At 39.3% G+C, this 19,248-nt stretch overlaps 1 protein-coding gene and 1 pseudogene across 1 annotated transcript; both read left to right on the plus strand.

Annotated features, from left to right (window-relative positions):
- LOC135768826 (cytochrome P450 2K1-like) overlaps positions 1-19,248 on the plus strand; it is a 125,292-nt pseudogene that overhangs the window by 67,625 nt on the left and 38,419 nt on the right.
- On the plus strand, positions 468-11,490 carry LOC135768825 (cytochrome P450 2K1-like). The gene is made up of 9 exons (XM_065278167.2): positions 468-700; positions 3,946-4,108; positions 5,485-5,634; positions 5,724-5,884; positions 9,515-9,694; positions 9,813-9,954; positions 10,032-10,216; positions 10,418-10,559; positions 10,652-11,490. Exons 1-9 carry the CDS (start codon positions 503-505, stop codon positions 10,858-10,860), a joined length of 1,530 nt encoding a protein of 509 aa, XP_065134239.2. The 5' UTR covers positions 468-502; the 3' UTR covers positions 10,861-11,490.

A 19,248-nucleotide genomic window follows, 5' to 3' on the forward strand; every position in this document is an offset into this window, starting at 1 on the left:
TATGTGAGATTATTTCTGTTGTGTGACTGTGGAATTTCTTTGAATTGCCATGAATTAAATTTCACTTCCTGTTATTCCAATTCAAATTCCTGTAGGGCAGAGTCAGTTCAATTCAAATTCCAATTCATGAATTGAATGGAGGCCAATTCTGAAATTCTGAATTGTGCACCAGCCTGCTATTGTGATTATGACCCTGCCATGCAAAGAATATCATTATCATATCATTAACTGTTACTGTTTCACAATTTAAAAATGAGCAAATTATTTTATGAAAACAACCTTGTCATTTCAACACACGTCATGTTTGCTTATGTTGCTTGATTAAAATAATACTCTAAACCTTCTTATCCAAATACTTTTGTGGCCACTGTGGACCGACTGACAGTCTACTGCTGTTGACTTTGTGTTGCAAATCTTTCCTGGCTCCTCCTCCATGTTCAAGATCAAATACTTTCCTGGCATAAATACTCATCTGTTCAGCTGTGTGTTAATCTCTTTTATTATGGCTTTAGTGGAAACACTTCTCCTGAATGTCTCCAGCACAGGAGCTTTACTCGCTGCTCTTCTGCTGCTTTTGGTTATTTATTTCTGCTTCAGGTCTCCAGAAGATGACCAAGAACCTCCAGGACCCAAACCACTGCCACTTGTGGGAAACCTGCACATTCTGGACCTTAAACAACTTCATGTGAGCCTTTGGAAAGTGAGTAGGATTTTATATTTTTATTTATTTTCCAGATGTTTCCCATTACAGTCGCAGTAGAATGGGTGGGTGTCTCAATTGTGCCTTTAGGGATTTTTATTGAAAATAATAGCAATATATTAAAAGCCTTCACTTACGTCTTGCAAGTTTTAACAAGCATGTTTGTTAACCTCCCTGCTGAAAAAAACAGCATACCAGCATATGTTGTGTTTTGGTGCTGATTTGCTAGTGAACACCAAACCAGCATTAGCACCAGCTAAACCAGCACCAAAAAAGCATAAGCACCAGCATCCCATGCTGGTCATACCAGGAAGACCAGCATATGTTGTGTTTTGGTGCTGGTATGCTGGTGACCACCAGCTAAACCAGTATCAAACAAGCATAGACCAGCATAATTCCCATGCTGGTTTGATGCTGTTTTTTTCAGCAGGTGTGTGGATATTTGGAGAAATAATGATTTTTTTATATATTTACTTACATTTTTTGCAGAGAGTGGTAATATTTAATAAATTTTTATTCCAAACAACGCGATAGGAGCCACTGAGGGGGCTAACGGTCTTCTTCTTTTATGTTTAATGGCGGTTGGCAAACCAGCTTTTGGTGCATTTCCGCCACATACTAGGATGAAGTGTGAATACCTAAGGAAAAACTAATTTCTTATAAATCTATAAACCCACACACGCTGGAGACAACTGCTGGTCAAAAGCAACAAGATCTGTCCAAACATTTTACACTTTGTTTTTACAAAGTAATCTCAAGACTTTTCTAAAAAATATGTTTTTTTTTTTTTTTTTTTACCTAATTAAGCCATTAAGTAAAAGTGTATTCTGTGTTTTTAGTTGTATTTAGGGCAAACAGATCAATAACACTACCTCATCTTTTAATTATGCACATGTTTGCCATTAAATCTGTCTATTAATTAAAAGTAGGCAAAATGGCGTTATAAGTCAGAAGGATGAATGTTTTATAAACTTCCATAATAAATCTGATCCGAGTTCACAACCATATTAGACACTGGTCATTTGTGATCAACTCCCCCTAGTGGTGAAACAGTTATGATGTAATAGGTCCTTTTCACAACTACGTCACTCAACTTCCGCTTTTCAGCAAAGCTGCGGGTCTTGACTTCCACTTCAGGCATTACATGTCAATGGAACATTTCCATGTTTACTTATTTAATATTGTGATATTGTGGTAATGTTATAGGTTTTTTCTAAGTTAGCACTACATAACTGCGTTAAACAGTTGGAAAAGCAGATATGTAACGTTAACGATAATAACTTTAGCAACAGACATATACACTCACCAAAAGGATTATTAGGAACACCATACTAATACTGTGTTTGACCCCATTTCGCCTTCAGAATTGCCTTTATTCTACGTAGCATTGATTCAACAAGGGGCTGAAAGGGGCATCCAGGGCACGAAGCTCCCGTTCCACCATATCCCAAAGATACTCTTTTGGGTTAAGATCTGGTGACTGTGGGGGACATTTTAGTACAGTGAACTTGAAACCATTGTCATTTTCAAGAAACCAATTTGAAACGATTCGAGCTTTGTGACATGGTGCATTATCGTGCTGGAAGTAGCCATCAGCGGATGGGTTCATGGTGGTCATAAAGGGATGGACATGGTCAGAAACAATGCTCAGGTAGACTTTGGCATTTAAATGATGCCCAATTGGCACTAAGGGGCCTAAAGTGTGCCAAGAAAACATCCCCCACACCATTACACCACCACCACCAGCCTGCACAGTGGTAACAAGGCATGATGGATCCATGTTCTCATTTTGTTTACGCCAAATTCTGACTCTACCATCTGAATGTCTCAACAGAAATCGAGACTCATCAGACCAGGCCACATTTTTTCCAGTCTTCAACTGTCCAATTTTGGTTAGCTCGTGCAAATTGTAGCCTTTTTTTCCTATTTGTAGCGGAGATGAGTGGTACCCGGTGGGGTCTTCTGCTGTTGTAGCCCATCCGCCTCAAGGTTGTGCGTGTTGTGGCTTCACAAATGCTTTGCTGCATACCTCGGTTGTAACCAGTGGTTATTTCAGTCAAAGTTGCTCTTTTATTAGCTTGAATCAGTCGGCCCATTCTCCTCTGACCTCTAGCATCAACAAGGCATTTTCACCCACAGGACTGCCGCATACTGGATGTTTTTCACTTTTCACACCATTCTTTGTAAACCCTAGAAATGGCTGTGTGTGAAAATCCCAGTAACTGAGCAGATTGTGAAATACTCAGACCGGCCCATCTGGCACCAACAACCATGCCACGCTCAAAATTGCTTAAATCACCTTTATTTCCCATTCTGACATTCAGTTTGGAGTTCAGGAGATTGTCTTGACCAGGACCACACCCCTAAATTCATTGAAGCAACTGCCATGTGATCGGTTGATTAGATAATTGCAATAATGAGAACAAGTTTTCCTAATAATCCTTTAGGTGAGTGTATGTATCGCGAAGTTAAAACATTACTTAACCGTTTGCCTTTTATATTTAAATGTGATTATAAAGTGAGTTTGGTTTTAATCCCTTTTTTTGTCATGTTTTGATGGTGTGCTAGGCTAACATACTAGCTGTTCTATACACCTGTTGTCTCGATGCTATTGAGATATGAGAGATATGTTTTTATGAATATTTACCTTATTGGTATGTTCCTTTTTGGAAGAAAGGCATCTGAAACACAGTCAAAGTATAGGTGAAGTGAGACGTTTTGATCAAAGAAATGAGGGATTAAAACAGTGCATAGAAATTTGTGAGTAATTAAAATAAAGACAAAAGGATACAAATTAGATGCCCATAACCAGTCTCAATAGGTGATAATGTGTGTCCTGTGCAGATCCTCTAAATGGGGCTGTCTGCCTGACAAACAATACATTGAATGAATGCTTAGAAGATGCATAAACAAACATTCTCTAAATAAATTCACATGATAGAGTTTTAAGCAACACCTGTATACCTGTGTAACCTGAATTACACTTGTGTAATCGGGATCATGTTTGAACGGGTACAAAGTGTTTTGCTTCTTTTGTATTTGTCATAGGGTGCAGTGAAGCGTGACTAATAATAGCAATACTAATTTTTACTAATACTAACTTTTACATATTGATTTGCACGGTGTCTAAAAATGTACATGTTATGTTGTTTTGTTTTCTTCCCAACAATGTCAGACAGGTTTGGAGTATAGATGGATGTCCCATAACATTTAAACTTTTTCCTTGCTCTTGTTTACCGGATCAGTTATCCAAGAAATATGGGTCAGTGTTCAAAGTTCATCTTGGACCCAAAAAGATTGTGGTTTTGGCCGGATACAAGACGGTTAAACAAGCACTGGTGAACCAGGCTGACGAATTCGGGGAAAGAGACATCACACCCATATTCCAAGACATCAATAAAGTACACGGTAAGACATCACTTTAACCGTTTACTGTTGACTATCAGTTAAACAAATTATTTTAATTTATTTCTATTTGTTTGTTTATTCTTGCTCTGTAATTTGAGAATTTTTTTTTAATGTTATATAATTCCAATGCATGAAGGTATTAAGGCATGTCTGAATCCAATGTTAGGTTTACTTCTTGTCTTCTGAGACTCCTAAGACAATAGCCGCTTTTGCACTATCGGGCCTGTGCGAGCCAGGGTTTTAAACGGGCCTCAGGGAGCCAATAGCCTCTGACCTCCAGCTGCGTAGCCAAAACTCAAGACGCGTTTGCATTGTCAGACCAATAGCGCGTCAGCGCTTCAGAAAACCCTGCCCTTAATACACCTTCCTGGATCTAACGTCACACAATTCACAAAAATTTTCTTTCAACTTAAACTATAGTTGAGGAGAAATGGCTAAACACCTATATGTGATAGTCTGTGATAAAGTCCTTCAGATATGCAGATATAAGGAGGGGTTTAGAACAAAACAATGCCATTTTGCTGCTACGATGACAGGTGTTTGGAGCCATAAAGTACTGAGACACGGAGAACACCAAGCATAGTAATCCTGGAACTGTTGTAGCCACAGAGTGATGTGCAGGGCTCCTCTAATGGCAGATGGGAGAAGAACTTGTGATATGTATTGGCATTGAGCAACGAAGCAGCTACATCCGTATCCAGGAGGAGTGGGAGACTCACCTCATCCCGCAGCACAGTACATGTTCTAAAAGCTGCCTGGCAAGCTGAAACATGTCTCATTTCAGTGTAGTCATTACAAACTGGTGAGAGTGTCCTCATTGATGCTTACATAGTTTCCTGTTATTTTAGGCATACAGTATAAACAGCAATTAATATATTCAATTTAAAGGGTTCTGGTTGCAATGTTTATTAAAAGGTTTGTTTTTTTGACAAATTCATCATCTAATTCACTTCATTCGCAATTCAAAAAGGAAACATGGTGCACACGTCACTAAGACATGCAGCAGGTGTCCGATTTGTCGGCCTCGTCTTCAACTCCTCCCTTGACTGCAAGCGGCAAACCTCGCCAATTGGTCAGCGCAGCGCCGCATGAACTCGAACACACCTATTGCCTCATGAGGCAACAAGTCAGTGGCCTAAGCTTTCAGACGCAGCCAATGCATACTAAAGACAGAGGGATTAAAGTATGGACTAGCTTTTGGAAACAAATTAGACAAGCTAAACAAAGCTTTAAACAAGGATTGAATCAGTATATTTTGTTTAACTTGGTTGTATGCAAGTTGAACTCTTATAAAGGCTATTACAGAGTAAATGATTATCAATCAAACAGTATGAAAATGTCATAAACACAAACTAAGAGAAGCTCTTTTTCTGAAGGAATCATCTTTACAAATGGTGATAAGTGGAAAACCCTGAGAAGATTTGCTCTCTCAACTCTTCGAGACTTTGGAATGGGAAAGAAACTGAGCGAAAAGATCATTATTCAGGAGACGCGATATCTGCGGGAAGTTTTTGAGACCTTCCAAGGTATATCAACTACAGTGTACTGTTCATAAATGCCAATTTGATTGCTAATGTTTAACAAAATCTGATCTTTATTTCTGTATCTCTTGCAGGAAATCCTTTTAATACAATCCAGCCAGTAAATTATGCCGTTTCTAACATCATCTCAGCTATTGTTTATGGAAAACGGTTCGAATATGAGGATCCAAAGTTTAACGAAATGGTTAACAGGGCAAACCAGATAATCCTCATGATGGGCTCTGCTTCCATAGAGGTTCCTATTTTAGCCTTAATTAAGATGTTTGTGGTATTTATATGATCACATTTTAAAAAATGTGCAGTAATAGCTTGTGTTTAATTTACTTTCATTAAAGGTGCAATGTGTAACTTTTTGGATATCCTGAATAATGGACCCTTTTACAGCCCACGTGGTCAAATAGCCTGCGCACGCATGTTAGCAACAGAAGTGGAGTTGTTCCCAAGTGGTTCTAACGTGTCGGCAACTTAGAAAGTTTATCAAAACTGTTTCCCAGCATCAAAATGTCTGGTTGTTGCATTTGGTTTCACTAATATATATACAGTCTTGTTCAAAATAATAGCAGTACAATGTGACTAACCAGAATAATCAAGGTTTTTAGTATATTTTTTATTGCTACGTGGCAAACAAGTTACCAGTAGGTTCAGTAGATTCTCAGAAAACAAACAAGACCCAGCATTCATGATATGCACGCTCTTAAAGGGGCAATCAGTAGGATCTACCCCCATCTAGTGGTGGAATTGTATTTTGCATTCAAACGAACAGTGCTGACTAGCTCCTCCCCTTTCCAAATGCGTGTTGCAACTACGGTAGCCATTATGTAATCGCTGATCTCCTTGTCCGTTGCAGCTGGTTCACGTGTTCTGAATGAAAACGCGTTGTGGAAACGCGTTGGTAGGCAAGTGCTTTTTGTCCCTCTCTGCTATTATAGTTTATCAATATGGTGGAACGACATGGAAGCCTCCTTGGACTTACCCGTTCAATGTAAGTAAAGAGAAGAAATTCTAAGCTTACAAAGAAAAGTCAGATCACTGGCAGAGGTCATTTGACACCAACGAGGACATATTTATGAATAAAGACATTGATTTTGATTAATAAAACACTTAAAATCCTACTTATTGCCCCTTTAAGGCTGTGCAATTTGTCAATTAGTTGAAAGGGGTGTGTTCAAAAAAATAGCAGTGTCTACCTTTGACTGTACAAACTCAAAACTATTTTGTACAAACTTTTTTTTTTCTGGGATTTAACAATCCTGTGAATCACTAAACTAATATTTAGTTGTATGACCACAGTTTTTTAAAACTGCTTGACATCTGTGTGGCATGGAGTCAACCAACTTGTGGCACCTCTCAGCTGTTATTCCACTCCATGATTCTTTAACAATTCATTCACATTTCTTGATTTTGCTTCAGAAACAGCATTTTTGATATCACCCCACAAGTTCTCAATTGGATTAAGGTCTGGAGATTGGGCTGGCCACTCCATAACATTAATTTTGTTGGTTTGGAACCAAGACTTTGCCCGTTTACTAGTGTGTTTTGGGTCATTGTCTTGTTGAAACAACCATTTCAAGGGCATGTCCTCTTCAGCATAGGGCAACATGACCTCTTCAAGTATTTTAACATATGCAAACTGATCCATGATCCCTGGTATGCGATAAATAGGCCCAACACCATAGTAGGAGAAACATGCCCATATCATGCTCCATGCTTCACTGTCTACACTGTGTACTGTGGCTTGAATTCAGAGTTTGGGGGTCGTCTCACAAACTGCCTGTGGCCCTTGGACCCAAAAAGAACAATTTTACTCTCATCAGTCCACAAAATGTTCCTCCATTTCTCTTTAGGCCAGTTGATGTGTTCTTTGGCAAATTGTAACCTCTTCTGCACATGCCTTTTTTTTAACAGAGGGACTTTGCGGGGGATTCTTGAAAATAGATTAGCTTCACACAGACGTCTTCTAACTGTCACAGTACTTACAGGTAACTCCAGACTGTCTTTGATCATCCTGGAGGTGATCATTGGCTGAGCCTTTGCCATTCTGGTTATTCTTATATCCATTTTGATGGTTGTCTTCCGTTTTCTTCCACGTCTCTCTGGTTTTGCTCTCCATTTTAAGGCATTGGAGATCATTTTAGCTGAACAGCCTATCATTTTTTGCACCTCTTTATAGGTTTTCCCCTCTCCAATCAACTTTTTAATCAAAGTACGCTGTTCTTCTGAACAATGTCTTGAACGACCCATTTTCCTCAGCTTTCAAATGCATGTTCAACAAGTGTTGGCTTCATCCTTAAATAGGGGCCACCTGATTCACACCTGTTTCTTCACAAAATTGATGACCTCAGTAATTGAATGCCACACTGCTATTTTTTTGAACACACCCCTTTCAACTAATTCAACTAATTGCCAAATTGCACAGCCTTAAGAGCGTGCATATCATGAATGCTGGGTCTCATTTGTTTTCTGAGAATCTACTGAACCTACTGGTAACTTGTTTGCCACGTAGCAATAAAAAAAATATACTAAAAACCTTGATTATTCTGGTTAGTCACATTGTACTGCTATTATTTTGAACAAGACTCTATACATTTTTTTTAGAAATGTTGTCCCATATTGATAGGATAGCATCTTGCAGTTGATGGAGATATGTGGGATGCACATCCAGGGCACGAAGCTCCCCTTCCACCACATCACAAAGATGCTCTATTGGGTTGTGATCTGGTGACTGTGGGGGCCATTTTAGTACAGTGACCTCATTGTCATGTTCAAGAAACCAATTTGAAATGATTCAAGCTTTGTGACATGGTGCCTTTACATTAGCCTGCTGGAAGTAGCCATCAGAGGATGGGTACATGGTGGTCATAAAGGGATGGACATGGTCAGAAACAATGCTCAGGTAGGCCCTTGTAGTGTAGATGAGTGGTACCCGGTGGGGTCTTCTGTTGTTGTAGCCCATCCACCTCAAGGTTGTGCGTGTTGTGGCTTCACAAATGCTTTGCTGCATACCCTCGGTTGTAATGAGTGGTTATTTCAAAGTTGCTCTTCTATCAGCTTTATTCAGTCAGCCAATTCTTCTCTGACCTCCAGCATCAACAAGGCATTTTAACCCACAGAACTGCCGCATACGGGATGTTTTCCCTTTTCACACCATTCTTTGTAAACCATAGAAATGGTTGTGCGTGAAAATCCCAGTAACTGAGCAGATTGTGAAATACTCAGACTGGCCCGTCTTTATTCTGAATCAACTTTTTAAGCCAGGTGCTGGTGTGGATACAGGTAATAGCACTTCTTACAGGCAGACAGAGGTGGTTATACGAGGATGGCTCTCATTCTAAACAAAATAGACACAGCAAGGAGGGAGACAGCTTGTGCCTGTAATAGATCAACTTTAGGCCAGGTGAGAGTGTGAATACAGGTAATGTCACTTCTTGCAGGCAGGCAGAGGGGAATATACGACCAACAGGAAGATCGCACACATCTCAATTCTCACAAGTGTGTTCTCGTGACCTTCTGAGTTCGTTCTTCCAAGGTCGCCTAGCAAGACCGATCTCCATGAGAACGCAAGTCTGTTCTTTTCATTCTTGGAATTGAGAAACAGTCTATGTGGCAGCTACCTTAGCTTGTCTTTGCATTTTGAAATTGAGGTTGGTTGCAATTCGCATCACACCAGTAGATGGAGCTAAAAACACATTACACATTTAAAACAAATTCTTTATGTCTCTACCGTCTGTAGTAACATGTATTTACTGTAAAGCTGAAACAAATTTGCATAATTGTTCTGTAAATTTTACAACAATGCAAAATTGTGAAAAGCCAGTCTGATCTCCGGATGTTTATGTTGTATTTTATCGTGTGGCTCCACCTGCAGATCTACAACGTGTTTCCAGTGCTTAGGCCGTTGCTGAAGACCTGGAGACTGCTAATGGAAAGTTTGGAGAAATACCATGCTGAAATACAGGTGCTGTTGGATCGCTTGCGGAAGACTTTAAACCCTCTCGACTGCAGAGGATTAGTTGATGCCTTCCTCATTCAACAACAAAGCTTAGAGGTAGAATATCATAAATTAATATATCAAATGTGTGGGTTAATATATGTATGTTTAAAACTAATTCTCACTCTAAATAATAATAAATTATTTTAAAAAAATATTTTGGTGATTTTAACAGAAATCTGGAGAAAATGATTCCCAATTTAATGATCTGAACCTGCTCATGATTGTGTCCAACCTGTTTGCTGCCGGTACTGACACCACCGGCACAACGCTACGCTGGGGTTTACTGCTCATGGCCAAATATCCTCACATACAAGGTAATAATTGTTCTCTTTATATTTACAAAAGTAAGAAAATATATGAAACGTTTTCTGTGTGATCTTGTGTGTCATAGATCGGGTTCATGAGGAAATTGACAGGGTGCTTGGTGGACGTGAAGCGGTTACAGAGGACAGGAAGAATTTACCTTACACAGATGCTGTGATCCATGAAATCCAGAGACTGGTGAATATATTGCCCATGAGTCTGCCACATGAAACCAGCTGTGATGTGAACTTCAATGGATATCTAATCAAGAAGGTCCGTCTTACTTGTATTGTATGATATTCACACTTTACAGTCTGTTGTCCAGCTCAACTTATCAAAAGTATGTGTCATTAGTTTTTCTGAGTTTACCCTCAGCCTTTTGTCTTTCAGTTGCTTTCGGACAAGTAAGGGGTACAGACCAAAACCCCCAGTATTTTGCACACTAATGTTGCTGTGTTTTTTTCTGAAATCTAGGGGACGTGTATTCTGCCACTGCTGTATTCTGTTTTGAGAGATGAGAGCGAGTGGGAGACGCCCAACACTTTTAACCCTGAACACTTCCTCAATGAGAACGGTCAGCTGATCAGACGTGACGCCTTCATGCCCTTCTCTGCAGGTAATAAACTTTACTATTCACATCAAAATCAATTTGACTTATGTTGTTTAACAATTATGTCATTACAAACACATTCCCTTCTTTTCTCTCAGGTCGCAGGATTTGTTTAGGAGAGGGTTTGGCCAGGATGGAGCTCTTTCTGTTCTTCACTTCTCTTCTTCAGTGTTTTCACTTCACTCCTCCACCTGGAGTCTCTGAAGATGAATTGGATCTCACACCAGTTGTGGGTCTCATATTGAACCCCTCACTACACAAACTGTGTGCAGTCAGTAGGGCAGGAAAACACAACCTCAAGTTATAAATAAAATAGCAGAATAACTAAATCAGTATATACCTGATGATTGTAAAACATAAAGACTCTTACAGTGGGTCCAGTGACTTCTTTTTCGAGTGTGAAGCTCATCAAAACGTACATTTAGCCCATCATGTGTGTGGCTCATCATGTCAAAATATGTGTTCGTGTATCATGTGAAAATATGAGCTTCCTGCAGACACTTTGAAGAGGTTTATGATTAAAAAAAACGCTCACGTTTGCCAGATACGCATTTAATTTCATGTGTAATCAGAGTTTAGTGTTAAGTTAGTGTCTTGCAAGTATTTTGTAAACATGAGTGTCTCTTTCTCATACTGTAAACCCTTTCGACGTTTGTGCAGCAGGGACGTATTTTGACAAGAAGCACAATGCATATAATTTGAAATTGCACCAATCGGAAGAGAAATCACCGGCTACCACTGGACACTTGTAGCCTTTCTTCGCCCTCCTATGTGCTTCCGCTTAAGCATTTAAGCTATACATTTATCAGTATTTGTGTTCACTAGGGAATCAAACCCATGACCTTCGGCGCTGTTAACCCAATGATCTAGCAGTTGAGCACAGGAACATGATATTTTTGCAATGATTAAATAAGATACTCTTCAAGAGAAAATTAAATCAGCTTCATTTGTTTTTTGATCAGAAACTGCTAATTAGTCACAGATTTTTCTCATTTTACCACAGTTTCTTCATTATGTGCATAAAATAAATCAGACATCTTTAACTCTTTTCCCGCCAACGTTTTTAAAAAAAGTTGCCAGCCAGCACCAGCATTTTTCATGATTTTCACAAAAGTTTAATGCCTTTCAGAAAATTTTGTTCTTTAAATATACTTTCCGAGTTGTATAAGTTGCGGTGGATAAAAGCGGTATTGCGGAAAGCCGGAAATTTTCGTCATTTTCGTTTTCTCTTAATTGACGGGTTATCTCGTCAATTGTGGCGAAAGAGTTAAATGAGCTGATGCTGCTTCCTGCTGGACATTTGTTACAAAATCAAACCTGGCATGAGAAAAGAGACAAGTGTGATACGCATGTACGTCACACTTGCTCTAATTCGTCCAATGCAAAATACTTCTTACATCCTCGCAATGGTAAGAAATTAGAAAATAAGTATTTGACATATCAGCATTTTTATGAGTAAGGGGATTTCTAAGTGGGCTATTGACACAAAATGTCCACCAGATGAAGCCATCAAGCCAAATATTGAATTCATACAAAAGAAATCAGAACATTTAAGTATACAAGTTGGGTCATAAGAAATAAAGTGAAATGACACAGGGAAAGAAAAGCCTTTGTTGGTGATTACAGCTTCTAGATGCCTCTTGTGTGGAGAGCAGTGTTGACGGTAACATTACAAGTAAATTGCATTACGTAATAATATTACTTTTCTGAAGTAACGCATTACTTTTTAAATGTACACATTAAAGTGCCCATATTATGAAAAACTCACTTTTCCTGGGTTTTGGTGTGTTATTTTATGTCTCTGGTGCTTCCGCTCGCATACAAACTTGGAAAAAAATCCATCCATGCTGTTTTGAGTGAGATACAGGTTTCTGAATGTCCTCTGCCTTGAGTCTCAGATTGCATCTTTTCAAAATCAGCTCCGTTGTGACGTAACTAGCCTTGCCGTCACATTCCGTTTGAAATTTCCCCCACCACCACCCCACTCGCAGGTCTCCACCCACCAGGTAGCTAGAGAGCAGTGGGCAGTCACTTCGCTGATATCCTCTATACTGTTATCATGGCTCACAGATATAACATACGCTATTTGGATATTATGGATTATACTCCCGCCTATAGACTCTACCATATTTTATTCAATATTACAATAACCTTTCAGAGTAAGCATTAAGTCTCTATTTCAACATACACATAATCCAGTTGTCATGCACCTCCTTGTCTTAAAAACTTAAAAACCAGCAACTTCCCGGCGCCTGGGAAAAGCATAATTTAAGGAAATAAACCAATAAATGTATAGATCATGTTTAAAAGGTGGTTAAGACTTCATTCATCACATGGAGCATGTGACAGTGCATCAGCAATCACATTATCCCTGCCTTTCATGTGATGAATGTCCAAGGCATAAGGCTGCAAAAATAGGGACCATCAAATAAGACGCTGGTTGGGATTCTGCAGAGAAAGAAGAAATGTCAGGGGATTATGGTCAGTATATAACACTATTGGCATAGTCCCAACAGACAAATACACCTCAAAGTGCTGTAATGCCCAAATCAAAGCAAGAGCCTCCTTCAAAGTTGTTAATAGCTATTAATTTAGCACCCACTGGTCGCACCTTTCCCATACCTACCACCTTACCTAAGTAGGTCACAGTTGCTCTGGCAAACTCACATTTGGCCAGATTAACTGAAATTGGCAGCAGACAGGGCTCGGATATGGTGTAGGTGTTGCTCCCATGTATCACTAAAGACAACAATGTCATCAAGGTACACTGCACATCCCTCCAAACCAGCTGTCACTCTATTCATTAAACGTTGAAATGTAGCGGGGGCATTTCGAAGGCCAAAACTCATAACGGAATAGGAAAATAGCCCAAAAGGTGTTATAAAAGGTGAAATATCTTGAGCACGTGTAGTCAGAGGCACCTGCCAGTATCCTTTAACAAATCAAATTTACTTAAAAAATTAGCAGATCCCACTTGATCTACACAATCTTCAATTTTAGGCAAAGGGTACGAGTCAGGTTTAGGTAAAGCATTCACACGTCTGTAATCTGTGCAAAAACGTTGAGTACCATCGGGCTTTCCTACTAGCAAGCCCAAGCATGGCAAAGCCCAATCTGAAAAGGAAGGTTTGGCTATATTATTTTCAAGCATGTAATTTACTTCAGACTCCAACTTCTGACGTTTATCTAAAGATACTCGATAGAACCATTGACTAACTGGCTTAGCATCTCCTACATTAATGTCATGTTTAATAAGGTTGGTACGAGAGGGGACATCTGAAAAAAAGAGCAGAAAATTCAGTTATCAGAGAAGTTAATTCAAAACAAAAGATAAATGTGCTAACAATCCTTCTAGATTTTCCATAGTTTCAGAGTTCTTTAGACGAGGTTGTAGAATTACATCATCAGGTGCTCTCACATCCTGTCCTTGTTCACCTGAAGGTGTCACACTAACCACTGCAACTGGAGAACACATAAATTTAGGAGTAACAGTGCGAGCATAGAAAGGTTTCAACAAATAAAATTAAACAACTGAGTGGACTTCCTACGGTCAGGAGTGGAAAGCACATAATTTTGATCAGACACTCATCTAAGTACACTGTAAGGACCTGATAATTTTGCACAGAAAGAAGAACTAGGTAAAGGAAGTAATGCTAACACCTGATCTCCTCGACTAAACCTGCGAACCTCTGACTTTCGATCAAACCAACATTTCATCTTTCTCTGAGCTTTTTCCAGGTTTTCCTTTGCAAATTCTCCAGCCAAAATTAAACGTCGACAAAAACCCTGCACATATTGAATCAAACTCTGTGTTGGCTCAGGTGGCAAAACACCATCACATAATACTGCCAATGGTCCCCGTACACTATGTCCAAAAACTAAATGATTAGGGCTTAGCCCCAAACTCTCCTGAATAACCTCACAAGCATCCAGCAACATCCATGGCAACCCTTCCTCCCAATCACCCTTAAGCTCTGTACAATATGCCCTCAATAGAGACTTTAAAGTCTGATGGAAACGCTCTAAAGCGCCTTGACTTTCAGCATGGTATGCACTTGACCTGTTGTGTTTGATGCCAAGCTGTCTCAACACTTCCTGAAACATTAGACGTAAAATTTGGTACCCTGATCACTCTGAACAATTTTTGGAATTCCAAAAATAGATATAAACTGGGTCAAAGCCTTAACAACAGACCTTGTTGTAAGGAAAGGCATAGGATAGCCTGCAGGATATCTAGTACTTTGACACATCACAGTCAAAAGATAAGCATTACCAGATTTTGAAGGTGGTAGTGGCCCCACACAATCCATGTTGTTCCGGTGTTCCATAACAGGTATGGGATATAAAGGTACAGGTTTCAAACCTTGATTTGGTTTACCAGTTAACTGGCAGGTTTGACAAGTCTTTAAATACTGTCTTACATCACTCTTTATATGAGGCCAGTAAAATACTGCAGCAAATGCTGGTAGGTCTTATTAACTCCAAAATGACCTGACCCTCCTCCATGAACTGATTTCAAAACAGTATTTCGCAAAGAGGCAGGCACTACAATTTGTATCATGGGTTCACCCAGACCTTGCTCACCACTAGAGGTCCACTTCCGCAATAGTACATCATTCTCAATAAAGTATCCATTTGTGGAACTTTCTGCTTCCTCTGAAGACAACACTGCATCAAACAAAGACCTCAGCGATGGGTCCTCCTTTTGAGTGGACACCCAAACCTGCTGGGAAACAGAAGATTAAGCAAGAAGACCAGGCACCATTCTTTTTGTTGTTGAATAATCCTTAGAATCAGACAGTTCTATTCCATCAGCATTCTGTTTGCTTATTGCACGTGTAAGGGCACATGATACAAATACGTCTGGACATTTCTGAGAGATATAATTCTCACCAAAAGGAACAGGTGAAACGGTTACCACAGGTGGCGGTGGTGGAACGTCACGCCATACACCGTCACCTGCCAGGTTATTTCCCAAAATAACAAACTCTTTCCACTGGCAGAGAAGGTCGAACTCCCAACACCACTGGTGCATTTACTAAATCTGATTGAAGGAACACATTATGCAAGGGAACAGAAAGTGTTGGCAGTCCAATGCCTCTAATTAACACACTACTCCCTGTATCAGATTTCTGCAGAAAAGGCAGAACAGACTCCAAGATAACTGACTCTGATGCACCAGTATCTCTCAACACCTTAACAGGGACCTGCTTGTCACATCCAAGTAATGACACATAGCCATCTGTAATAAAAGCAGCATAGCCAGTATCTCCATCATTTCAAAGTACCACACGTTTCACCACATTCTGTAAAACATCAAGGCAACAATCAATATTAATGTCACTCTCAACAGATGAAACAGTAAGAGTAGGCTTTAGTTCATATTTAGTACGTGTGGGGATGTCATAAATTGTTTTGTGTTTTGTAATGGTTTGGTTTGTTTAAATACATGTTTATGCTTTCTTTATGTTTGTTTGTTTAAAAATAAATTTTGGTTACTTTCTGGTCTAAGGGTGCACATTAGATCAAAGAAAGGACACAAAGTTTTCATTTTTATTTTATTTAAAGTTTGAATGATGTATTTCTCTTACCTTTTGTTTTTCGGGGTGCATGACTGCAGCATGCTATCCGGGAGTAAAGTTAAAGAGGATGCGCGGCCTTCCTGTTCCTCATTATATGCTATCCTGGAGGATTATGGGTAATGTAGGCATAGTCCATCCAATATGAGTGAGCAGGGGAGTCATTGGTTTGTGTCTGTTTGGAATACTATTTTTGGAAATGTATTGTGGTTATTTTTGTATTTTGTTTTTATATTTGTTTTGGGGATTGTTTATTGATGTTAAGATTAATTTTGAATTTAAGTGTTAAATGTATATTGCTTGTGTATTTATGTACATGATTTTCATTTTCCCCATGTGTGTGTATATTGGTTTAACCCTTAGTTATATAGGGTTCCTTTTCCTTGGTTAAGTCAGTTCTTTTTGTTTGGTTTTGGATGTTGTGCTGAGGTCTCTCCGTGAGGAGGATCCCAGTTAATTTCAGGGAGAGAATAAAAATCCTTTTTGTGATGGCAAGCAGTGTGTCCTGCCTTTTTCTCTGCTCACATCCTCACGCATCAGTTTTCTTTTGAGTGCTAGACAATCCTTTTTCCAATGTCCCTTTAGATGACAATAAGCAGAACAGTCATTTTTGTCAACATAATTTCTCAAATTCCTCCCTCCTTTATTATCAGAAGGGACATGGCGGGGAACTGCACTGATAATCTTCAGGATTATCAGTGAACTTTGACCTACCTTTCTTAAATTCTACCTTATGATTGAGTACATACTCATCAGCAAGAACTGCAGCTTCTTCTGTAGATATAACATTACGATCGGTCAGAAAAATGGAAACATGCTCGGGCAAAGTACTTTTAAATTGCTCTAACAAAAACAATTCATAAAGATTTTCATATGTATCTGTTCCTGAGGCAGAACACCAACGATCTAACTGAATTTTTAAATCTTTCACAAATTCAGAATACGTCTATTCTGTAAGTTTCCCCATGTTCCTAAATTGCTGCCTATAGGCCTCTGGCACCAACTCATAAGCCTTTAACACAGCCTCTTTTACCTTTTGATAGCTTTGATCATCATGAGTACTTAAGGCAGAAATGGCCTTTTGTGCCTTACCAGTTAACACACACTGCAGCATTACGGTCTGCTCCTTCTCAGGCCATTTCATCATACTTGCCAAATGTTCAAATAAACTGAAAAACGTATCACTATCAGTTTCACTGAACTTGGGCAACAGTCTAATGTTATTGGCAACATCCAACCCCATTACAGAACTGGATACACCAGTCCCTGCCAACTTGCCTTCCCCAATCAACTGAAAACGCACAGCCTCAACCTCCAATTTATCAATCTCAACTTCACGATTCAGTCTTACCTTTTCTAACTCTAAAAGCCATTTCGCCAGCACGATCATAACCAAACTCACTAGTATCAAGGACATTCAAGTTAATAAGAGCAGTTTTAACAATTAACGCAACAGTGTCCTTCAGCTTTTTTTCTTTAGTATTTAACTGTATATCATATTTTGCAGCAACCACTAACAATTGTTTCTTTGTTAGCTGATCAAACAGTTCCTCACTAGGAGAATCAAAGAATAAGTCTAACTCAACCATTTACAACGAGATTCAACTATAATCAAACTACCTGTAAAAACAATTTGTGATTATTCACCACTACTCTATATCCCTTTTCCCCCTACAATAAGTAGACCCTAATCTTCATGCCCATGCCAAGAGTTGAGTCTTTTTAAGCACTCAAATACCGTCAATCGTATAATCTCACGGACAAACCAGTGAGACACACAAAAGCGGCAGTGCTCTCAACCCAGCAAAAAGCACAAAAAGAACAAACTAAAACAACAAACCAACGCAACGCGTTGCTAAACCTACTGGGGAAATACCACAACTGTGCTACAGAATACAATGAGTTTGTTGACAAACAAACATGCCAATAATAGATTATTGAATATTATGAATAAACTAGACATCATTCGCTACACAAAAATAGAAAAACGTTTTCACAACAATTTGGGAGGAAAGCAAAAGTAACTTACCCAACGTAATGTGGTTTCAGTCTAGTTTTCCTTTATTTCTCTTTCTTCACCAACCAACAACCAAAGATGAAGCAAATCTAATATACAAAAGGACACCAAACAGACTCCTTACTACTCCCAACAAAACACATGTGTGCTTGCTAACACATTAGCCGAGTCAAACACCCAGGTGAATCAAATAATGTGGTCCGCCTACATTTTTGCTGGTGCTAGCACAAATTCAAGAGACAAACGTTCCTCTAAATAAAACTGGACCTTACCAAATTTTCTAACAAAATATTTGAGGACGAGCCCCCATTTTGTTACAACCCATTTCAAAGAAGCAACAAAACACAAGGGTGCAAGTTCAAAATATAATTGATTAATAAAGGGGTTTAAAGGTAATCAGATTAAACATAAACATACACCTAACTTAACAGAAAAATTAACTTAAATATAAAGAGGCATAACAAAACAAAAGGTCCAGCCACACTCAAAACCAAGCCAAATGAGAATGAGCCCTGATGTGAGGATCCAGATTTTTTAAGTATCCAATGGAAAATTGGAAACAGGTGGATCCAATTAACTTATAAAGAGAAAAGGTAAACTGTAACGACACAATAAAGTGGAGGAAGCAAGCGCAGGCGATCAACACAGATTTATTGTAAATGATGGTAATGACAGAGAAACAACAGAACATGTGACAGAGTCCAGGATGTTGGCGATGGTGATCGAAGGTCTACGGTGGCTGAAGAGTGATGAAGCGTGAAGTCGGTTAAGAGTGTGATGATGGCCAATGGACGAAACCAGGAACGGACCCAACACTCACACGGAGACGACAAACACGAACACTGATCCAAAAGCACACGAAGACGAGAGACGATAATCCAAGTGGTACTGCTGGAACATGAAATGAGGATCTGACAACAGGAAGAGAACTGAGTGAGTATATGTAGCTGATGGGTAATGAGGACCAGCTGGAGCGAGGCAATCATACACAGGTGACAACACTTAATCAAACGAGCACATGGCAGAGGTGAGTGAACAAACAAACACACACACACATGACACGGAGGAAACAGAGTATTTCCTACCGTGACAGTACCCC

The sequence above is a fragment of the Paramisgurnus dabryanus genome, chromosome 3 (assembly GCF_030506205.2).
Source record: "Paramisgurnus dabryanus chromosome 3, PD_genome_1.1, whole genome shotgun sequence".
Taxonomy (NCBI): Eukaryota; Metazoa; Chordata; class Actinopteri; order Cypriniformes; family Cobitidae; genus Paramisgurnus; species Paramisgurnus dabryanus.

Coding starts and splice junctions, on each gene's coding strand:
- LOC135768825 (XM_065278167.2), top strand. CDS start 503: ATGGCTTTAGTGGAAACACTTCTCCTGAATGTCTCCAGCACAGGAGCT. Junction 5,885..9,514: donor TGGGCTCTGCTTCCATAGAG/GTTCCTATTTTA, acceptor CTCCACCTGCAG/ATCTACAACGTGTTTCCAGT. Junction 9,695..9,812: donor TTCAACAACAAAGCTTAGAG/GTAGAATATCAT, acceptor TGATTTTAACAG/AAATCTGGAGAAAATGATTC.